At 38.3% G+C, this 17,500-nt stretch overlaps 1 protein-coding gene across 1 annotated transcript in view; it reads left to right on the top strand.

The window, feature by feature from the left end:
• LOC144957653 (contactin-like) overlaps positions 1-13,915 on the top strand; it is a 28,846-nt gene extending 14,931 nt beyond the window's left edge. Inside the window, exons 5-10 of the mRNA XM_078888996.1 lie at positions 731-878; positions 1,446-1,567; positions 2,678-2,867; positions 4,951-5,066; positions 11,789-11,966; positions 13,645-13,915. Coding sequence (XP_078745122.1) covers positions 731-878; positions 1,446-1,567; positions 2,678-2,867; positions 4,951-5,066; positions 11,789-11,966; positions 13,645-13,790 — 900 coding nt within the window. The 3' untranslated portion in view covers positions 13,791-13,915. The remainder of the gene's footprint in view (positions 1-730; positions 879-1,445; positions 1,568-2,677; positions 2,868-4,950; positions 5,067-11,788; positions 11,967-13,644) is intronic.
• Positions 13,916-17,500: the final 3,585 nt, after the last annotated feature.

Here is a 17,500-nt window from a genome sequence, read left to right as displayed (position 1 = left end):
GACAATTTAAGTGTTGTGGTTGGCTACGGGCTCCCTGTAAAGCGTTTTGAGCACGTTTGATTGATATTGCTCTATATATTATATGTGACACTTCGTCTCAAATCGGTATTAAGTCGGGATGATTAAGATGCTGAAAATTGAATTTGTCGCCAGAAATATCAGACTTAAATTGAGTTTGTTTGCTTTATAGAGGAGTAGGAATATCATATTTTACTGTGCTAAATACCAACGTTTCATATTTTTGACCAGTTTGACTATAATTTGACTTTTTAGCATCTGGTCCATCCCGACATAATACTGTTTTGACACAAAGGGTCACATATATAAAACCCCAAAAGCTCTAATTAATTCTGACCTAACACAAGATTGACACGACGGGTCTCAAATGCTGTATCATTATATTTGTGCGGCTATGTGGTCTTGTGGTATGACACTCGCTTTTGGATCGGAAGGTCTTGGGTTCGAGCCTCGCTCATCGCATAGTTGAGTCCTTGGAATAGACTCTTTACAAACATTTTCCCACCGTACTCGTGTGTAAAATGGCCGTTTACAGCGTTGTCCCTGTCCGAAAAAAAAATTGTAATATCGCCTAACAGGCGTCATGTCACGTCCTACATGTTATGTGTTGCTGTTGGTCAGGGACCCCTTTAAATTGCTGTGAGCACGTTTAGTGGATATTGGGCAATATTAAAGTTAATTTTTTTTTTAAATTGTATTTATCACACACCAGAGACAACTGAAAGGACGAAGAACCACATACAGTACCTTGGTGGGGGCAAATAACTATTTCCTGGAATACGAGATCATAATCGGTGCTTTTAACTCCCTTGGTCATGGGCCAAATTCATCCATTTTCACCATCATGTCTGCTGAAGGAAGTAAGTTATATGATTTGTTACTCACAGCTGTAATCAGGTACTAGGACAACTGGATAACCACGCCTCTCGGACAAGCGTCATATTATAAACAATGGCAATGATTGGTAAACATAGTAAATTACACAGGTTTTACTATCGATGGTATGTGTCTAAGTAAAATACCCAATGCTCTACCGCTTGATGAATAAAAACCAACATAGAAGTCTATGTGTAAACTTAAACGTTCATAATCTGATCGAGAAAACCGTGTGATAACTTGTCACCAATTTGGCGGTATGAAAACAATAACAATGATCAGAGACAGGTCGAATTCACTCACTTTATTGTTTTTTAACTACCAACTTTGTTTACCAGAGTACGTGTAAAGGTGTGTCACAATTCCCTTGTTTTGATTGGTGTAAGATATACTGGTTAAATTTTGGTTTTAATGGTCATATTTATTTTATCTTTTCCAAGCCATGTTTAATGATTCATCGACGTATTGCGACATCTAATGTTGAACTTATTAATTTATTATTATTTCCCATACACTTTCCCTTTATCTCTTTCTGTTGTTCATGTTGCTAGTACCGAGTGGAACCCCGACCAATGTGGTAGGCGAATCTATCAATGCCACTGCCATGATGGTGTACTGGGATCCATTGCCCAACACAAGGGAATACATCAAGGGACGCATTCTTGGCTATCAGGTGATTGGATTCAATAGTCTGATATCACGTCGCCCAGCAACGGCGTCCATCGTGGTTCTAAACAAAGAAAGTCAGTACTTTATTTATTCTTCGTGCTGGCGAGAACTTTTCATATGTCTTGTGATCAGAATGTGTAAAAATCAAAACATGATCAGATTTATATTTTTTTCCCCTCTGGATACGCCTTTATGCTCGTTTGAGAAATATTTCATAAGGGCTTCCGCCATTGTTCCAATAGTTTAGAGCCTGTTACTAAGTTACCATGCGTCAATACGAGGGAAGTGACGTCATTACTGTTGAAGCGTATTTGTTTTCATCCTTCTAATGCCGGACCAAGGACGTCTATCCCAAAGCTTGATTTGTATAGAAGGACGAAGTGACAATAATGCAATTACCACGTATCAAAACCATTTTTTTTTCATATTTTGTTTTCATTTTGACTCTAATACCAGATAGACTATGCCTTCAAAATGTTGTGATCTAGAATATTGAACGAGACATAACTTATGCGGCTATGTGGTCTTGCGGTAGATCGGAAGGTCCTGGGTTCGAGGCTCTTTAACAGTATTCTTTCAACGTACTCATGTGTCAAATAAGTACGTGGCCGTTAACAGTGTTGTCTCTTTTGCAAAGATAAATGCAATATTTTCTAACAGGCGTCATTCCTCATCCTGCTTGTTAAGTGTTGTTGTTGACTTGAATCCCTTTCATTAGCTTTTGAGCGCTTTGAGTGAATTTTACACGGACTAAAAGCTCGTTGTGGTTTTCTTACTAAACATGTTCACTCATCTCATCTTTTTACAAACCCATCTATAGGGAATGAGACTAGCGGAAGAGTAGCGTCCCTTGATTGGACGTCACCGGTGGAAAATTTATTAGAGAGAGAACGTCAAGTTGGTTGTGCGCATGCGTCTCTCGTCCTCGCTTCCGGTGAAAGCGGCATGAGACACTTCACCGAAAGCGAGGACGAGAGAGACGCACGCGCAAAACCATTTTGACATTCTCTCTGTAAAGTGACGTCAAATCAAGGGACGCTACTCTTCCGCTAATCTCATTCCCTATTTATGTTTTTGTCAATGTCATTCTTTATAATGATATTTATTCCGCCAGATAAACTACTGGCCTTGGGGCAGTGAGAATGATCCGGAGATGGAGTCGGTCAACATTTACTGTGACTGTGGAGAAGGTCTGCTTCTCGCTCTTACAACAAACCAAGACTTTTGGATTAATGTACAGGTCTTTAACAGAGCGGGATTAGGCCCCATGAGTGAAGAAGGGTTTGGGGGAACCTACATCTTTCGTAAGTTTTTTTTTTTTCATTTTTTGTTTCTTTGTTGCTTACTTGTTTTTAATACATTGAGTGTATTGATTTATTTCAATTACAATTTGTTGTTTGGATATCCAGCTACAAAATGAGGCAGTTTTGTGAATGTAGGAGTGAGGATGAGAAGGAGGAGCATCAGCAAGAGGGTTGGGAGGAGAAGAAAGAGGAGGAGAGAAAAAAATCAATTGATCTGTGTTCTCAATCGCTATTCAAACCCCTATAGGGAATGAGATTAGCAGACGAGAGACGCATGCGCACAACCAACATGACGTACTCTCTCTAATAACTTTTCCGCCGATGACGTCACAGCTTCCGCGAGGACGAGAGACGCATGCACACAACCAACATGACGTACTCTCTCTAATAACTTTTCCGCCGATGACGTCACAGCTTCCGCGAGGACGAGAGACGCATGCACACAACCAACATGACGTACTCTCTCTAATAACTTTTCCGCCGATGACGTCACAGCTTCCGCGAGGACGAGAGACGCATGCGCACAACCAAAATGACGTTCTCTCTCTAATAACTTTTCCGCCGGTGACGACACAGACTATGGGTGACGTTCAGGCTAGATCAAAGAAACCGGGGCTTTTTGCTAAATGTTCAGTTTCAGCACGGTTTTCGGTGCCGTAATAGATATAATAAAATTCAAATCACATTTCGCCTCGAGTACACACCGAGTTGAGACGTTGGGCCACAAAAAATATTGTTAAGAGTTGATGTGAACTACGCCACGACCTCATTCGCTCATTCGTCTGTAGTGTTTCGTTCATCCTGTTTTGTTGATAAAGGGGAAAACCGAAACGTCGATTTGATCTGTTTTCGTATAGTAGATTGAAACTTACGTTCAATTTCATATTGTTATTTATCACGCACAAAAAAATGTGTAAATTATCAGCTATCATGGTAAGTGGACAAGGTATGACTACTGTAGGGTCTATGCGGCTATGTGGTCTTGTGGTATGACACTCGCTTTCGGATCGGAAGGTCCTGGGTTCGAGCCTCGCTAGGCGCATAGTTGAGTCTTAGGGAAAGGCTCTTTACTCACATTCTCTCACCGTGTAAAATGAGTACCTGGCCGTTAACACAGCGTTGTCTCTGTTCGAAAAAAATGCAATTTCGCCTAACAGTCGTCATGCCCCGTCCTAAGTGTTAAATGTAGCTGTTGGTCAGGGACCCTTTTAAAGCGCTTTGACCGCATTTAGTGGATATTCCTCTATTTAAAAGCTAATTTTTTTAATGCTTTGGAATTCTGTGGATTTTATACTTAGAGATACTTAGAGATACTTAGAGATGATTTCCAGCACAGGTTCTCAATGATCCTCTTCGCTGGACTCAGGTGTCATCTGTGTTTCTCCCGGTTGCAGATTACCGTGAAGACAGAATGTGATGCTAGCCTTGTAATCATAGGTTTCTTGGTTTTTCCAATAGCTATCCAGTCTGTTCTTGAATGAGTTAAGTGAATCAGCACTGACATCTTTCTCTGGTAGACTGTTCCACACTTGAACCACTCTAACACCGAAACTATGCTTGCGCACATCTAGTCTGGCCATTTTACCTTTGCCATTCATTGGCGATCTGGTAGACACACGTGACTGAGTCTTACTTCTCCACGTACTGTTTTACAATAATCCAGACGGTCCTTCTTTTTTACGAAACCCGCCGAAACTCGACGAAACCCGACAAAGTTATGGGAAGAAGGTAATAGCAGTGGGGAGTGTACACCATTGTGAGTGAACCTGGGACTGGGATTTCGACGATTTTCTAAATAAAGTAATTGATTTTCTACTAAACCCGCCGAAACCCGGCGAAAACCGTAGCCTCAGGTTCACATTGCCCACTGGTGTACACTTCCATGAGCTTCAGGTTCACTCCCCACTGTTGCCTACTTCCCATAACATTGTCGGATTTCGTCGGGTTTCATCGGATTTCGGCGGGTTTCGTAAAAAAAGAAACACCCTTATCCTGAGAGGGTTTTTTTCTCAAAGAAAAAATCTCCGAAGAGGAATCAATCGTTTGTTTTGTCTCCCCCCACCCCCACCCCCCTCCTTTCCAGCCCCTCTTCACTACCCTCAGTTTGTTCACGTGTCTTCCTATTTTGGTAACAGCGTCCTGGTTACATGGAGAAGTATCAGCATCGGTCTCTTAGAGGAAACACTCTCTGGATACAAGGTAAGATGAGGATTTCTTACCTCAATTGCCATTCATCTTATTAGACTATAATATTCATAATTATGTAATCCATAGCCTTAATCTAGATTTAGCAGCGAAGCGTTATTAGTAAATCAACGATTGTAGAACTCTGGATTCAGTTTTGTAGTTGCATCCATGGGTAAGACACTTTGCACACACACACACACACATGCGGCTATGTGATCGTGTAGCGCGCAGTTGAGATCTTGGAAAAGACTTTTTACTCATATTATTATTCTCTCACTATACTCAGTTATAAAATGAGTAACTCTCCGTTAAAAACGTTGTCTCATCCTACAAGTTAAGTGTTGCTGTCGGCTTGGGTCCCCTTTTTAAAAAAGAGATTTGAACCCGTTTAATGGATATTGCACTAGATCAATGCTCAAGTTTCAAGTTTCATCATCACACTTGACTTCGGGAATTGAATAAATTGCTGCCAACTGGGTTCATGTTGCCTTTGATCATAGTGGCTTTGCCTCTTTAGATTATTGAAGTTGACATCACTCTGGTCTTAGTTATTGTTTTATTTTGCCATCCACGTTTATGAGTAACACTCACTAAACGGTATTAGCCAGACTATAAAAGATCAATGATAACACATAGTTTTGTGTGTTGGTCCGTCATACTTCCGGATGGCAATGTTGTGAACTTCTTAGCCAAGCGCACACTATATATAGATTTGGACGAACTAGATTATAGATAGTATGCGCTTGGCCAAGAGGCTCACAACATTGCCATCCGGAAGTATTACGGACAGCACACTAAACGCTGTTTTTTGTATGCATGCGTATCATGTAGTGTCGTGATTTTTAATTTTGTTGTTTTTAAATGATTAACGTGGATGTTTAGGCGCTATATAAATTCATTATTTACTATTTACTAAAACTATGTATAACTTTAAACCTTTATTGTCTAGTTAATAATATAGTCTAGTGAGAATTACTCATAAACGCGGATTGCAAAATACAATAACAAAGACCAGAGTGACGTCAACTTTATTCTATCAATACTTAGTTTCGTAACAGTCGTTTCTTTTGATAAAAAATCACGTTCTCTAATTTGGAAAATAACAGCAACAAGCCTAAGAATACTCAAAATGACCAAATCGATTTAGGCAAAGCCACCCCTGTTTTAGGTACTATATACTATGAAGGCCATTGCAAACATGTGAATACAGTCACCCCTGTTTTAGGTACTATATACTATGAAGGCCATTGCAAACATGTGAATACAGTCACCCCTGTTTTAGGTACTATATACTATGGAGGCCATTGCAAACATGTGAATACAGTCAGCCCTGTTTTAGGTACTATATACTATGAAGGCCATTGCAAACATGTGAATACAGTCACCCCTGTTTTAGGTACTATATACTATGAAGGCCATTGTAAGCATGTGAATACAGTCACCCCTGTTTTAGGTACTATATACTATGAAGGCCATTGCAAACATGTGAATACAGTCACCCTGTTTTAGGTACTATATACTATGAAGGCCATTGCAAACATGTGAATACAGTCACCCTGTTTTAGGTACTATATACTATGAAGGCCATTGCAAACATGTGAATACAGCCACCCTGTTTTAGGTACTATATACTATGAAGGCCATTGCAAACATGTGAATACAGTCACCCTGTTTTAGGTACTATATACTATGAAGGCCATTGTAAGCATGTGAATACAGTCACCCTGTTTTAGGTACTATATACTATGAAGGCCATTGCAAACATGTAAATACAGTCACCCCTGTTTTAGGTACTATATACTATGAAGGCCATTGCAAACATGTGAATACAGTCAGCCCTGTTTTAGGTACTATATACTATGAAGGCCATTGCAAACATGTGAATACAGTCACCCTGTTTTAGGTACTATATACTATGAAGGCCATTGTAAGCATGTGAATACAGTCACCCCTGTTTTAGGTACTATATACTATGAAGGCCATTGCAAACATGTGAATACAGTCACCCCTGTTTTAGGTACTATATACTATGAAGGCCATTGCAACATGTGAATACAGTCACCCTGTTTTAGGTACTATATACTATGAAGGCCATTGCAAACATGTGAATACAGTCACCCCTGTTTTAGGTACTATATACTATGAAGGCCATTGCAAACATGTGAATACAGTCACTCCTGTTTTAGGTACTATATACTATGAAGGCCATTGCAAGCATATGAATACAGTCACCCCTGTTTTAGGTACTATATACTATGAAGGCCATTGCAAGCATATGAATACAGTCAGCCCTGTTTTAGGTACTATATACTATGAAGGCCATTTCAAGCATGCGAATACAAAACACGCTTAGATCCCACATACTTTTTGTATTTAGGATGTATTCTGCGGAATTAACTCTCTCCTCACAGCCATTTTCAGGATTTTCCCCCAAAACGTCACACCCAACTAGCTAACACAATAATATATGTTTTATCACTCGGATATAATAGCAGTAAACTCCTTGCCATACATTATTTCTTGGCTAAAACATGCTCTACAAAACACTGTTCATTTTCTTTAAATTTTATGATGTACAAAAGAAATTTGAATATGTAAAATGTTGGTTGTATCGTAACTAATGTGACGATTTTCCTGTAGTTGGTAAGGAGAGGGTGAATGAAGATAGTGAAGCATATTGAAGAAGATAAATAAAGCGCTTAATAAATATTTACAAATTTCTATCAGATTTTATGCGTAAGTAAGACAGTCCCTGGAATACAAAGCTGGATGTGACAAAACTAGAATCAAATAGTTCATACCTGTTGGTAATCCCTCTCTTGTACGACTATGTGGTCTTGTATGTGGTATGACACTCGCTTTTGGATAGGAAGGTCCTGGATTCCAGGTTCGCTCGGCGCATAGTTGAGTCCTTGGAAAAGGCTTTTTACTCACATTCTCCCACCATACTGAAGTGTAAAATGAGTACCCGGTCGTTAAAAGCGTTGTCTCTACCCAAATATAAAGTGTATTAACAGGCGTCGTGTCTCGTTCTATATGTCATGTGTTTCTGTTCATCAGGGACATTTATTTTTTTAATGTGCTTTGAGCACGTTTAGCGGATAATGTGCTATATAAAAGCTCAAGTTGTTGTTTTTTTGTTTGTCTTTTTTTCTAGCCGATAAGTTCACAAACCGATGGTCTCTTTCTTCACATGGGTAGCATCTGGTTTAGAACAGAACACATTCTAGTCCCGATTTCTCGAAGGAACTACACACTACAAAACATCAATCACATTTATCTTCTACAAGAACTTGCACTTAACCCGATCATTGATGAAGCGTATTACCACTAAATATTCTCAAAACGCTTTACAAGGGGCCTCAAGCCAACAGCAACACGTAGCATGTAGACACGATGACAATTAGGGGGTATTACAATTTTTCGGAAATATAGACAACGTTCTCAATAGTCAGGTACCCATTTTACACCTGGGTATAGTGAGAGAAAGTGAGTAAATCGCCTTTTACTACTACTCCCGTATGAGCCGCTCAGCGCGAGATTCGAACTCAGAACATTACGATCTAAAGACAAGTATCATTATATATATATATATATATATATATATATATATATATATATATATATATATATATATATATATATAAAATTGATAATATATAATTGGATAATTCAAAATTGTATTAAGTGATATCTATAGATAGAACGAAGATGACTTCACTCATGACTTTATTGTTTTTTGCCATTCACGTTTATGAATAATTCTCACTAAACTGTATTATCCAGACTATAAACGTTCAACATGGTTGTGTGTGTTGGTCCATTATACTTCTGGATGACCAAGCGCATATATTTATAGATAGTATGCAGATGACGTCACTCAGGCCTTTGTTATTGTTTTTGCCATCCGCGTTTGTGAGTTGTTCTCACTAAACTGTATTAACCAGACTATAAAAGATCATGGTTATACAGAGTTTGTGTGTAGGTCCGTTATACTTCCGGATGGCAATGTTGTGAACTCCTTGGCCAAGCGCATTCTATCTATAGGTAGAGAAGCTCACAACATTGCAATCCGGAAGTATACCGGACCAACACACAAAACTCAGTGTAACTTTGAACATTTACAGTCTTGTTAATACAGTTTAGTGAGAATTACTCATAATCGCGGATGGCAAAAAATAATAACAAAGACATGAGTGACGTCAACTTCGTTCTATCTTATGACATTTTCTTCACGGGAAAGCAGTGCAATATAGACACATAGATAACCACGCCTCTCGGACAGTCGTCATAATGTAAACAATGGCAGATTGGTTAGCATATCAAACTACACAAGTTTTACAATCAATGGTTTGTGTCTCATTAAAATACCCACTGTTCTACCGCGTGGTCAAAATAACAAACACAGAAAACTATGTGTAAACGTAAACATTTATAATATAATCACAAGAAAACGGGGTGATAAGTATTCATCCATTTGGCGGTATAAAAACCATAACAAGTATCAGAGAGAGGTCGATTTCATTCACGTTATTGTTTATAAAACAACCAACTATGTTTGTCCGAGCACGTCGTGTGAAGGTGTGTCACAAATTCCATGTTTTGATTGGTCAAGAATCTACTGGTTAATAATAGACTTCAACAGTCACTTCTCTAGTAATTGGTTCTAAACTATCGTAATAATGCGGACGACTTATGAAATACTTCTCCAACGAGCATAAAAGTGTATCCAGAGGAGAAAAACATAAATCTGATCATGTTTTGACTTGTATTCATTCTGATCACATGACATGTGAAAAAGTACTGGCCAGCATGAAGAATAAAAAATACCGATTTTTTTCTTTATTTAGACCAAACTGCTCGTTGCTTGGCGGACGTGAGATCAGACTATTGAATCCAAAGGAATCGATCTATATTTATGTTTTCTTACAACCAGGTCATCAATCACATGATTTGTTGCCGTCCAACAATTGGATAATTCTGAAAAAATGTAAACACACTGCTTTGTTTACAAAAGTTATAAACATACCCATGTGTCTCGCTGAATAAAATGATCAATCGTGATGTTAGATATTTAAAAATCTGTAAACACTTTTCACTATGTGTGTCACATTGAGCACATCTTACAATGTGACCAATGACCTCGAGAACATGGAAAGTTAATATGTGACCCTTCGTCTCAAAACGGTATTATGTAGCAATGACTATCCCGCACAAATCTTTGGGCCTCTTTTTCGTTCACGAAGTGCCCAAATTCGCGACAAAATATGGGACGAAGCCGTTTGGTATATGCTATTTCAAAAAATTAATTTCGACGCTGTTTATCGATGAATATGACTGAAAGTTGGTACACAGTTACACACTCGTACAATTACCAGAAGACCGTTAAAAATAGATTTTTACTCTTTGGAGTACAATATTTCTAAAATTACAAAGAGGAGAGATTTTGTCGCTCATAAGGCTATATATGCACATTTCTTCTATTTATATTTCAAATTCAATTGGTTTATGATAAGTACTTTTCCTGTATTCTCACAAAACATCAACCCGATTTGCATTTCAATGAGTGAAAGTATGGAGACGGCCATTTTGCTCTCCGATCCCGCGACACGAATATGACGTGAGCGAGACAAGGCTGCTAGATGGCCAGACTTTAACCTGACCAAATTCGACTTCAAAAGTGGCTAAAAGAAAATCATATGGCTTTCACTATTAAGACTGACCCACTTAAAATGGACTAAATTTTAACAAACATAAAATTGATTAGACTAGGATAAATGTCACTGAGACAGAAATAAATGAATAGAATTTAATAAAAGAAACAAAATTATATATTTGGCCACACACGTGGTCATCTGGCAACCTTGTTCGCGATGACTGACGACACAAATCCTCGCGCGCTTTTAAAAAAAATTAAGGTATTGTTTCATTGTTATGTCATAGGGATAGTAGATTAACTGTCTCTCTCTCTCTCTCTCTCTCTCTCTCTCTCTCTCTCTCTCTCAAATAAATACTAGAAATAACATAAGCCATGGTCTCACGGACTGATTGATAATAATTCAGCATTCATTTTTCGTGTCATTTGTATGGGTAGTAGCAAAAATTACACTTCGGAAAAGTTCCAAATGATCAATATTATGTATATTTTAAAACAAAATTATAGTTGACCCTAGCCATACAGCTCTAAAACTATACAAGTTAGAACTTTTCTGACGTCTTCATCATATCTTCTGATAATTTTGCCATAAAATTGCCAAGTTTTAATATCTAATTCCACGTATTAAACGAGATACAGCCACAAACCAGAATAACAAACAGAAAAAGCATCCCATATTTTCCGTATTTTTTTCTCTTGGTGAGTCATCCAAATAAATAACACATTTGAAAGTGAACAACTTTGTTATATATTAATGGATTTTCAAAATTCAAAAAGAATTTTACTCAGTGGAGATAGGGCTTTGATTTAAGAATATTATTTCCTACAAACATGTCATAGTCATTGCTATATTATGTCGGAATTGACCAGATGCTAAAATGTCAAATTTTAGTTAAACTGGTCAAAAATATGAAACGTTGGTATTTAGCACAGTAGAATATGATATTCCTTCTCCTCTATAAAGCATAAAAACTAATCTTAAGCATGATATTTCTGGATAGAAATTCCATCTGAAGCATCTTAATCGTCCCGACTTAATACCGTTTTGAGACGAGGGGTCACATATTGTTATCCCCAGTTACGATGGTGGCAGGCGCACTCAGACATCCGTACCTCCAACGACTCGATCGTGAATGGGAAACAGACCCGTGGAGTTATCGAGGGTCTTCAGCCTGGAATCGTCTATGCCTTGAGGGTCCTGGGTTTCAGCGGGGCTGGAGATGGCAAGAAAAGTCCAACGGTCTATTTTACTATAGGTAATATCCAATAGATCTATTATCTACATTGTTTAACTTTGGTATTTATATTATATCAATTTATCAAGGGGTCACAAGTCAAAACTGACTATGCGTCAATGTAAAATACTCACAACGTCCGCCATTCAAATAAAACGTACCAATAGATAGTATCGCTTGTCAAAGAAGTTGACAACATTGCCATGTGTCAAGCTGAACACAATGACCAATCGTAATGTTAGATAGTTCAAAATCTGTGAGCACGTTTCACAATGTAGGTCACTTTGAGAACATTTTGCAATGTGACCAATGACCTCGAGCACATGGAAAGTTTATATAGATCATGCCCATTACTCCAGTGGTGTCTAAGCCTTAATGTTACAAAAAATGCAGTTTGTTAAATTAATATTTAAAACAAAAGATTTACACTAGAAATTTTAAAAGGTGTAGATATATGAAACAATGCAAAGGGAAATACAAGAAAATAGATACCCCAAAAAAACCAGCCTGCCTCTACAGGGGTTCGAACCTCAGTCCTCAGCACACAAAAAAGTCTGAGAACAGGTAGGGTGAGTTCTTATCTGTGTTTTTTTTTATACGAGGGCTGTCCCAGAAATAAGGTAAGTAGAACCATATCTCCTGAACCAATGATGATATTGGACATATGTAAACCGGAGATTAAAGCACTATTGATGAACAAGATTCTGATCTGCATAAAAGCAAAGATGCCTACTCCCATAACTGAGTGGCCCAAAGAAGTGTCACAGAACTTCTTTCAACGAGTCCATGATGAGCAAGAAATGCGAGTTGGACCTGGTGGAGACATTGGGCCTGATGACCAGTCTGTGTGTTTTCGTGGCCATATGATCACTGGTGATGAAACCTGGGTTCACCACAAGACGCCAGAATCAAAAAGGATTCGATGATCTGGAAACGTCCTTCTTTGCCACTGGCCAAAAAGTTCAAAGCGCAACATTCAGCGAGAAAATTTATGGCCACCGTGTATGGGGTGCCAAAGGTGTTCTCTTGATTGATTTTCTGCAACCAGGTCAGGCCATAAATGCTGCCAGATACTGTGAAACTTTGAACAAACATACAGAGGCCGTACGACGAAAGAGACCCAGTCGGCTCAGCAGAGGAGTCGTTTTTCAACACGACAATACCAATCCCGATATGCAAACATGACAAAGCACTGGTTCCAAAGGAACGCGTGGAAAGTTTTACCACATCCTCCTCATAGCCCAGATCTCTCCCCATCAGATTTCTATCTGTTTGGGCCCCTTAAGAGACGCTTGGTTTGAACAATTTTTGACGACGTCGAAGAATTGATTTCAGAAGTGGAGCATTTCCTGAAATGTCTTGACGTCAATTTTTTTTTATGGAATGGTATTTGCCCTGCTGTCACGATGGAGGAAATGCTTCGAACGGAACGGCGACTACCTTGAAAAGTAAAGAAATTGTGTCAAAGTTTATACTGTAAGTTTCAATCATTCCATTCACAACTTTTTGAGTTACGAGCTTACTTACCTTATTTCAGGGACAGGCCTCGTATTAGGGGTGGTGGAGGGGGGGGGGCATTGTTATCTGTTTTGTCTTGCAATGCAATGCACAATGTTTTAGGTTTTTACTATACACCTGCTTCAAATCTGCTATGTTCTTAGTAAACTTGTTATTTTGTACCTGTCTTCCCAACGTCTAGAGGGTGAAGTGTTGTACAACCCAGAGACAACCGCCATCATGAACACAGCATCGAGTTGTCTCTCCAACACCACGGTTTATTGCTTTATAAATGCCATAATACTATCAATTATATATTCATGTATCCTTGATATTCATAAATCTTGATATTATTTAAGTTATTCTTAATTCAACTATCTAGTAAAATCAGATGGATACAAACAGAAATCTTTAAAATTGTTAAATTGCTTTTATTTTCTAAAATGTTCAGAACACGTATGTAATATTGCTCTTTATAGACTGGAAACCCATTTTCAAAAAAAAATAAATAGAAATTAATCTGTTGCTACTCTATATTTGCATTCATCATTTTATTGTTAATCACCCGTTAACCAGCTACTTAAAACGAGACTATAACATTAGCCTTCAAGTTCTTTACTGCTACGTCTAATTTACACGACCTATATACTCCCAGGCAATGTGAATCTTTATCCTTATAGATAGTATGCGCTTGGCTAAGAAGATCACAATATTGCCATCCGGAAGTATAACGGACCAACACACAAAACTATGTGTAAGCTTGAACGTTTATAGTCTGGTTAATCTGTGGCAAAAGCAATAACAAAGACCTGAGTGACGTCAACTTCATACTATCTATAGAGTCACAAAGACTTTGCTATTACTGTGATAGATCGTAGCCTTCGTAAACTTATAGCCAGACACTGACCAAGCAATGACGTCAAATGACACGTCTTTGGCCACAAAAGAAAACAAATCGTCAGTTGTATTCAATAGTTCAACCAATGAAATAACTTGTTTCCTTAAGCCCTACTAACGACAACTCACCAGAAACTACACAAACCTAAAGTATGACGTCAAACTGCACGACTTACAAGTTCTAGTGTCAGGCTATAAGTTAACGATGGCTACGGTTCCAGCCGGCCTTTACGCATGAATTTTACACACGAGACCACGTTTTATCAGTTATTGACGCTAGATTCAGAGGTCCCTTTCGAATCTCCTCCTTATCTTTCAACTGGAATATCGATTTTGAGGCTGCTTATTTCTTGATGCTATATTATTATAGATTTATTTATGATTGCCATCCCAGCTGATCATTTTATTAAATGTGGTCTAGTGATATGACACTCGCTTTCGGATCGGAAGGTCCTGGGTTCGAGCCTCGGCCTATGGTTGAGTCCTTGGAAAAGGCTCCTTACTCACATTCTCTCACCGTACTCAGGTGTAAAATGAGTACCCTGTCGTTAAGAGCGTTGTCTTTGTCCGAAAAATTGTAATAATATCGCCTAACAGGCGTCATGTCCCGTCCTACATGTTAAATGTTGCTGTTGGCCAGGGACCCCTTGTAAGGCGCTTTGAGAAGCGGTAAATTTATTAACCCTCTCCTTACCAGGAAAATCGTCATGCTCGTTACGATAACCAACACTACTAGATCATTACGATGTAACCAACACTACTAAATAGTTACGATGTAACCAACACTACTAGATCATTACGATGTAACCAACACTACTAGATAGTTACGATGTAACCAACACTACTAGATAGTTACGATGTAACCAACACTACTAGATCGTTACGATGTAACCAACACTACTAGATAGTTACGATGTAACCAACACTACTAGATCGTTACGATGTAACCAACACTACTAGATCATTACGATGTAACCAACACTACTAGATCATTACGATGTAACCAACACTACTAGATAGTTACGATGTAACCAACACTACTAGATAGTTACGATGTAACCAACACTACTAGATCGTTACGATGTAACCAACACTACTAGATAGTTACTATGTAACCAACACTACTAGATCGTTACGATGTAACCAACACTACTAGATCGTTACGATGTAACCAACACTACTAGATCGTTACGATGTAACCAACACTACTAGATCGTTACGATGTAACCAACACTACTAGATAGTTACGATGTAAACAACACTACTAGATCGTTACGATGTAACCAACAGTACTAGATCGTTACGGTGTAACCAATACTACTAGATCGTTACGATAACCAACAATACTAGGTAGTTACGATGTAACCAACACTTCTGGATCGTTACGATGTAACCAACACTACTAGATCGTTACGATGTAACCAACACTACTAGAACGTTACGATGTAACCAACACTACTAGATCGTCACGATGTAACCAACACTACTAGATCGTTACGATGTAACCAATACTACTAGATCGTTACGATGTAACCAACACTACTAGATCGTTACGATGTAACCAATACTACTAGATCGTTACGATGTAACCAACACTACTAGATCATTACGATGTAACCAACACTACTAGATTGTTACGATGTAACCAAAACTACTAGATCGTTACGATGTAACAAACACTACTAGATTGTTACGATGTAACCAACACTACCAGATCGTTACGATGTAACAAACACTACTAGATTGTTACGATGTAACCAACACTACTAGATTGTTACGATGTAACCAACACTACTAGATCGTTACGATGTAACAAACACTACTAGATCGTTACGATGTAACCAACACTACTAGATCATTACGATGTAACCAACACTACTAGATCGTTACGATGTAACCAACACTACTAGATCGTTACGATGTAACCAACACTACTAGATCGTTACGATGTAACCAACACTACTAGATCGTTACGATGTAACCAACACTACTAGATTGTTACGATGTAACCAACACTACTAGATCGTTACGATGTAACCAACACTACTAGATTGTTACGATGTAACCAACACTACTAGATCATTACGATGTAACCAACACTATTAGATCGTTACGATGTAACCAACACTACTAGATCGTTACGATGTAACCAACACTACTAGATCGTTACGATGTAACCAACAATACTAGATCGTTACGATGTAACCAACACTACTAGATTGTTACGATGTAACCAACACTACTAGATCGTTACGATGTAACCAACACTACTAGATCGTTACGATGTAACCAACACTACTAGATCGTTACGATGTAACCAACACTACTAGATTGTTACGATGTAACCAAGACTACTAGATTGTTACGATGTAACCAACACTACTAGATCGTTACGATGTAACCAACACTACTAGATCGTTACGATGTAACCAACACTACTAGATCGTTACGATGTAACCAACACTACTAGATTGTTACGATGTAATCAACACTACTAGATAGTTACGATGTAACCAACACTACTGGATCGTTATGATGACGGCGACCTCAGTAATGGTAGTCTTTTTTTATAATGATATTTTACAAAATTTGATTTTAAAAGAACCAAAGGTCTGTGGGTATAATGAAAAAAAAATAGAATGCAGTATGTAAAACTAGTGCTTTGATTTGTTCTTACTGCAAATTATGAATCAAAAGCTAAGGCGGCAAGAGGCCGTTGGAAGAGTTGAAACATCCGACTGCTGCGAAACTTCATTCAGAAATATACTAAGATATTTCATCGTAAAGCCCGAGGTTTATGAAAATGATTTGTAATATTCCTTTTTATCATTACAATAGATACGAGTTAACCAGTGTAGACTTTAATTTTGTTTCGAGATCCATTAAAAAGACCTAATCTAGAGTTTGTCAACACGCCAAACAGGCAAGATATACAGTTCGGTGCCCTTGTGTAGTTTAATTTTTTGTGTGCTTACTACATATTAATTCCTGGACATTTTGACTTCGTTGTGCTTGTTAAACATACTGCTTTTTATTGTATAGTTTTCATCAGTTCTTAAGAAAGGACTGCTGTATAATTCTGTATGCTGAGTGAATGATCATTTCATGCTCTACTTGGCCTTGAGTTAGTGAATACCTTCACCTTGCGGAACGAGGTGTAA

Source organism: Berghia stephanieae, chromosome 12, assembly GCF_034508935.2.
Source record: "Berghia stephanieae isolate SIO BIC M18660-M18661 chromosome 12, UCSD_Bste_1.3, whole genome shotgun sequence".
NCBI classification, from domain to species: Eukaryota; Metazoa; Mollusca; class Gastropoda; order Nudibranchia; family Aeolidiidae; genus Berghia; species Berghia stephanieae.
This window is presented reverse-complemented; position numbering and strand designations above follow the sequence as displayed.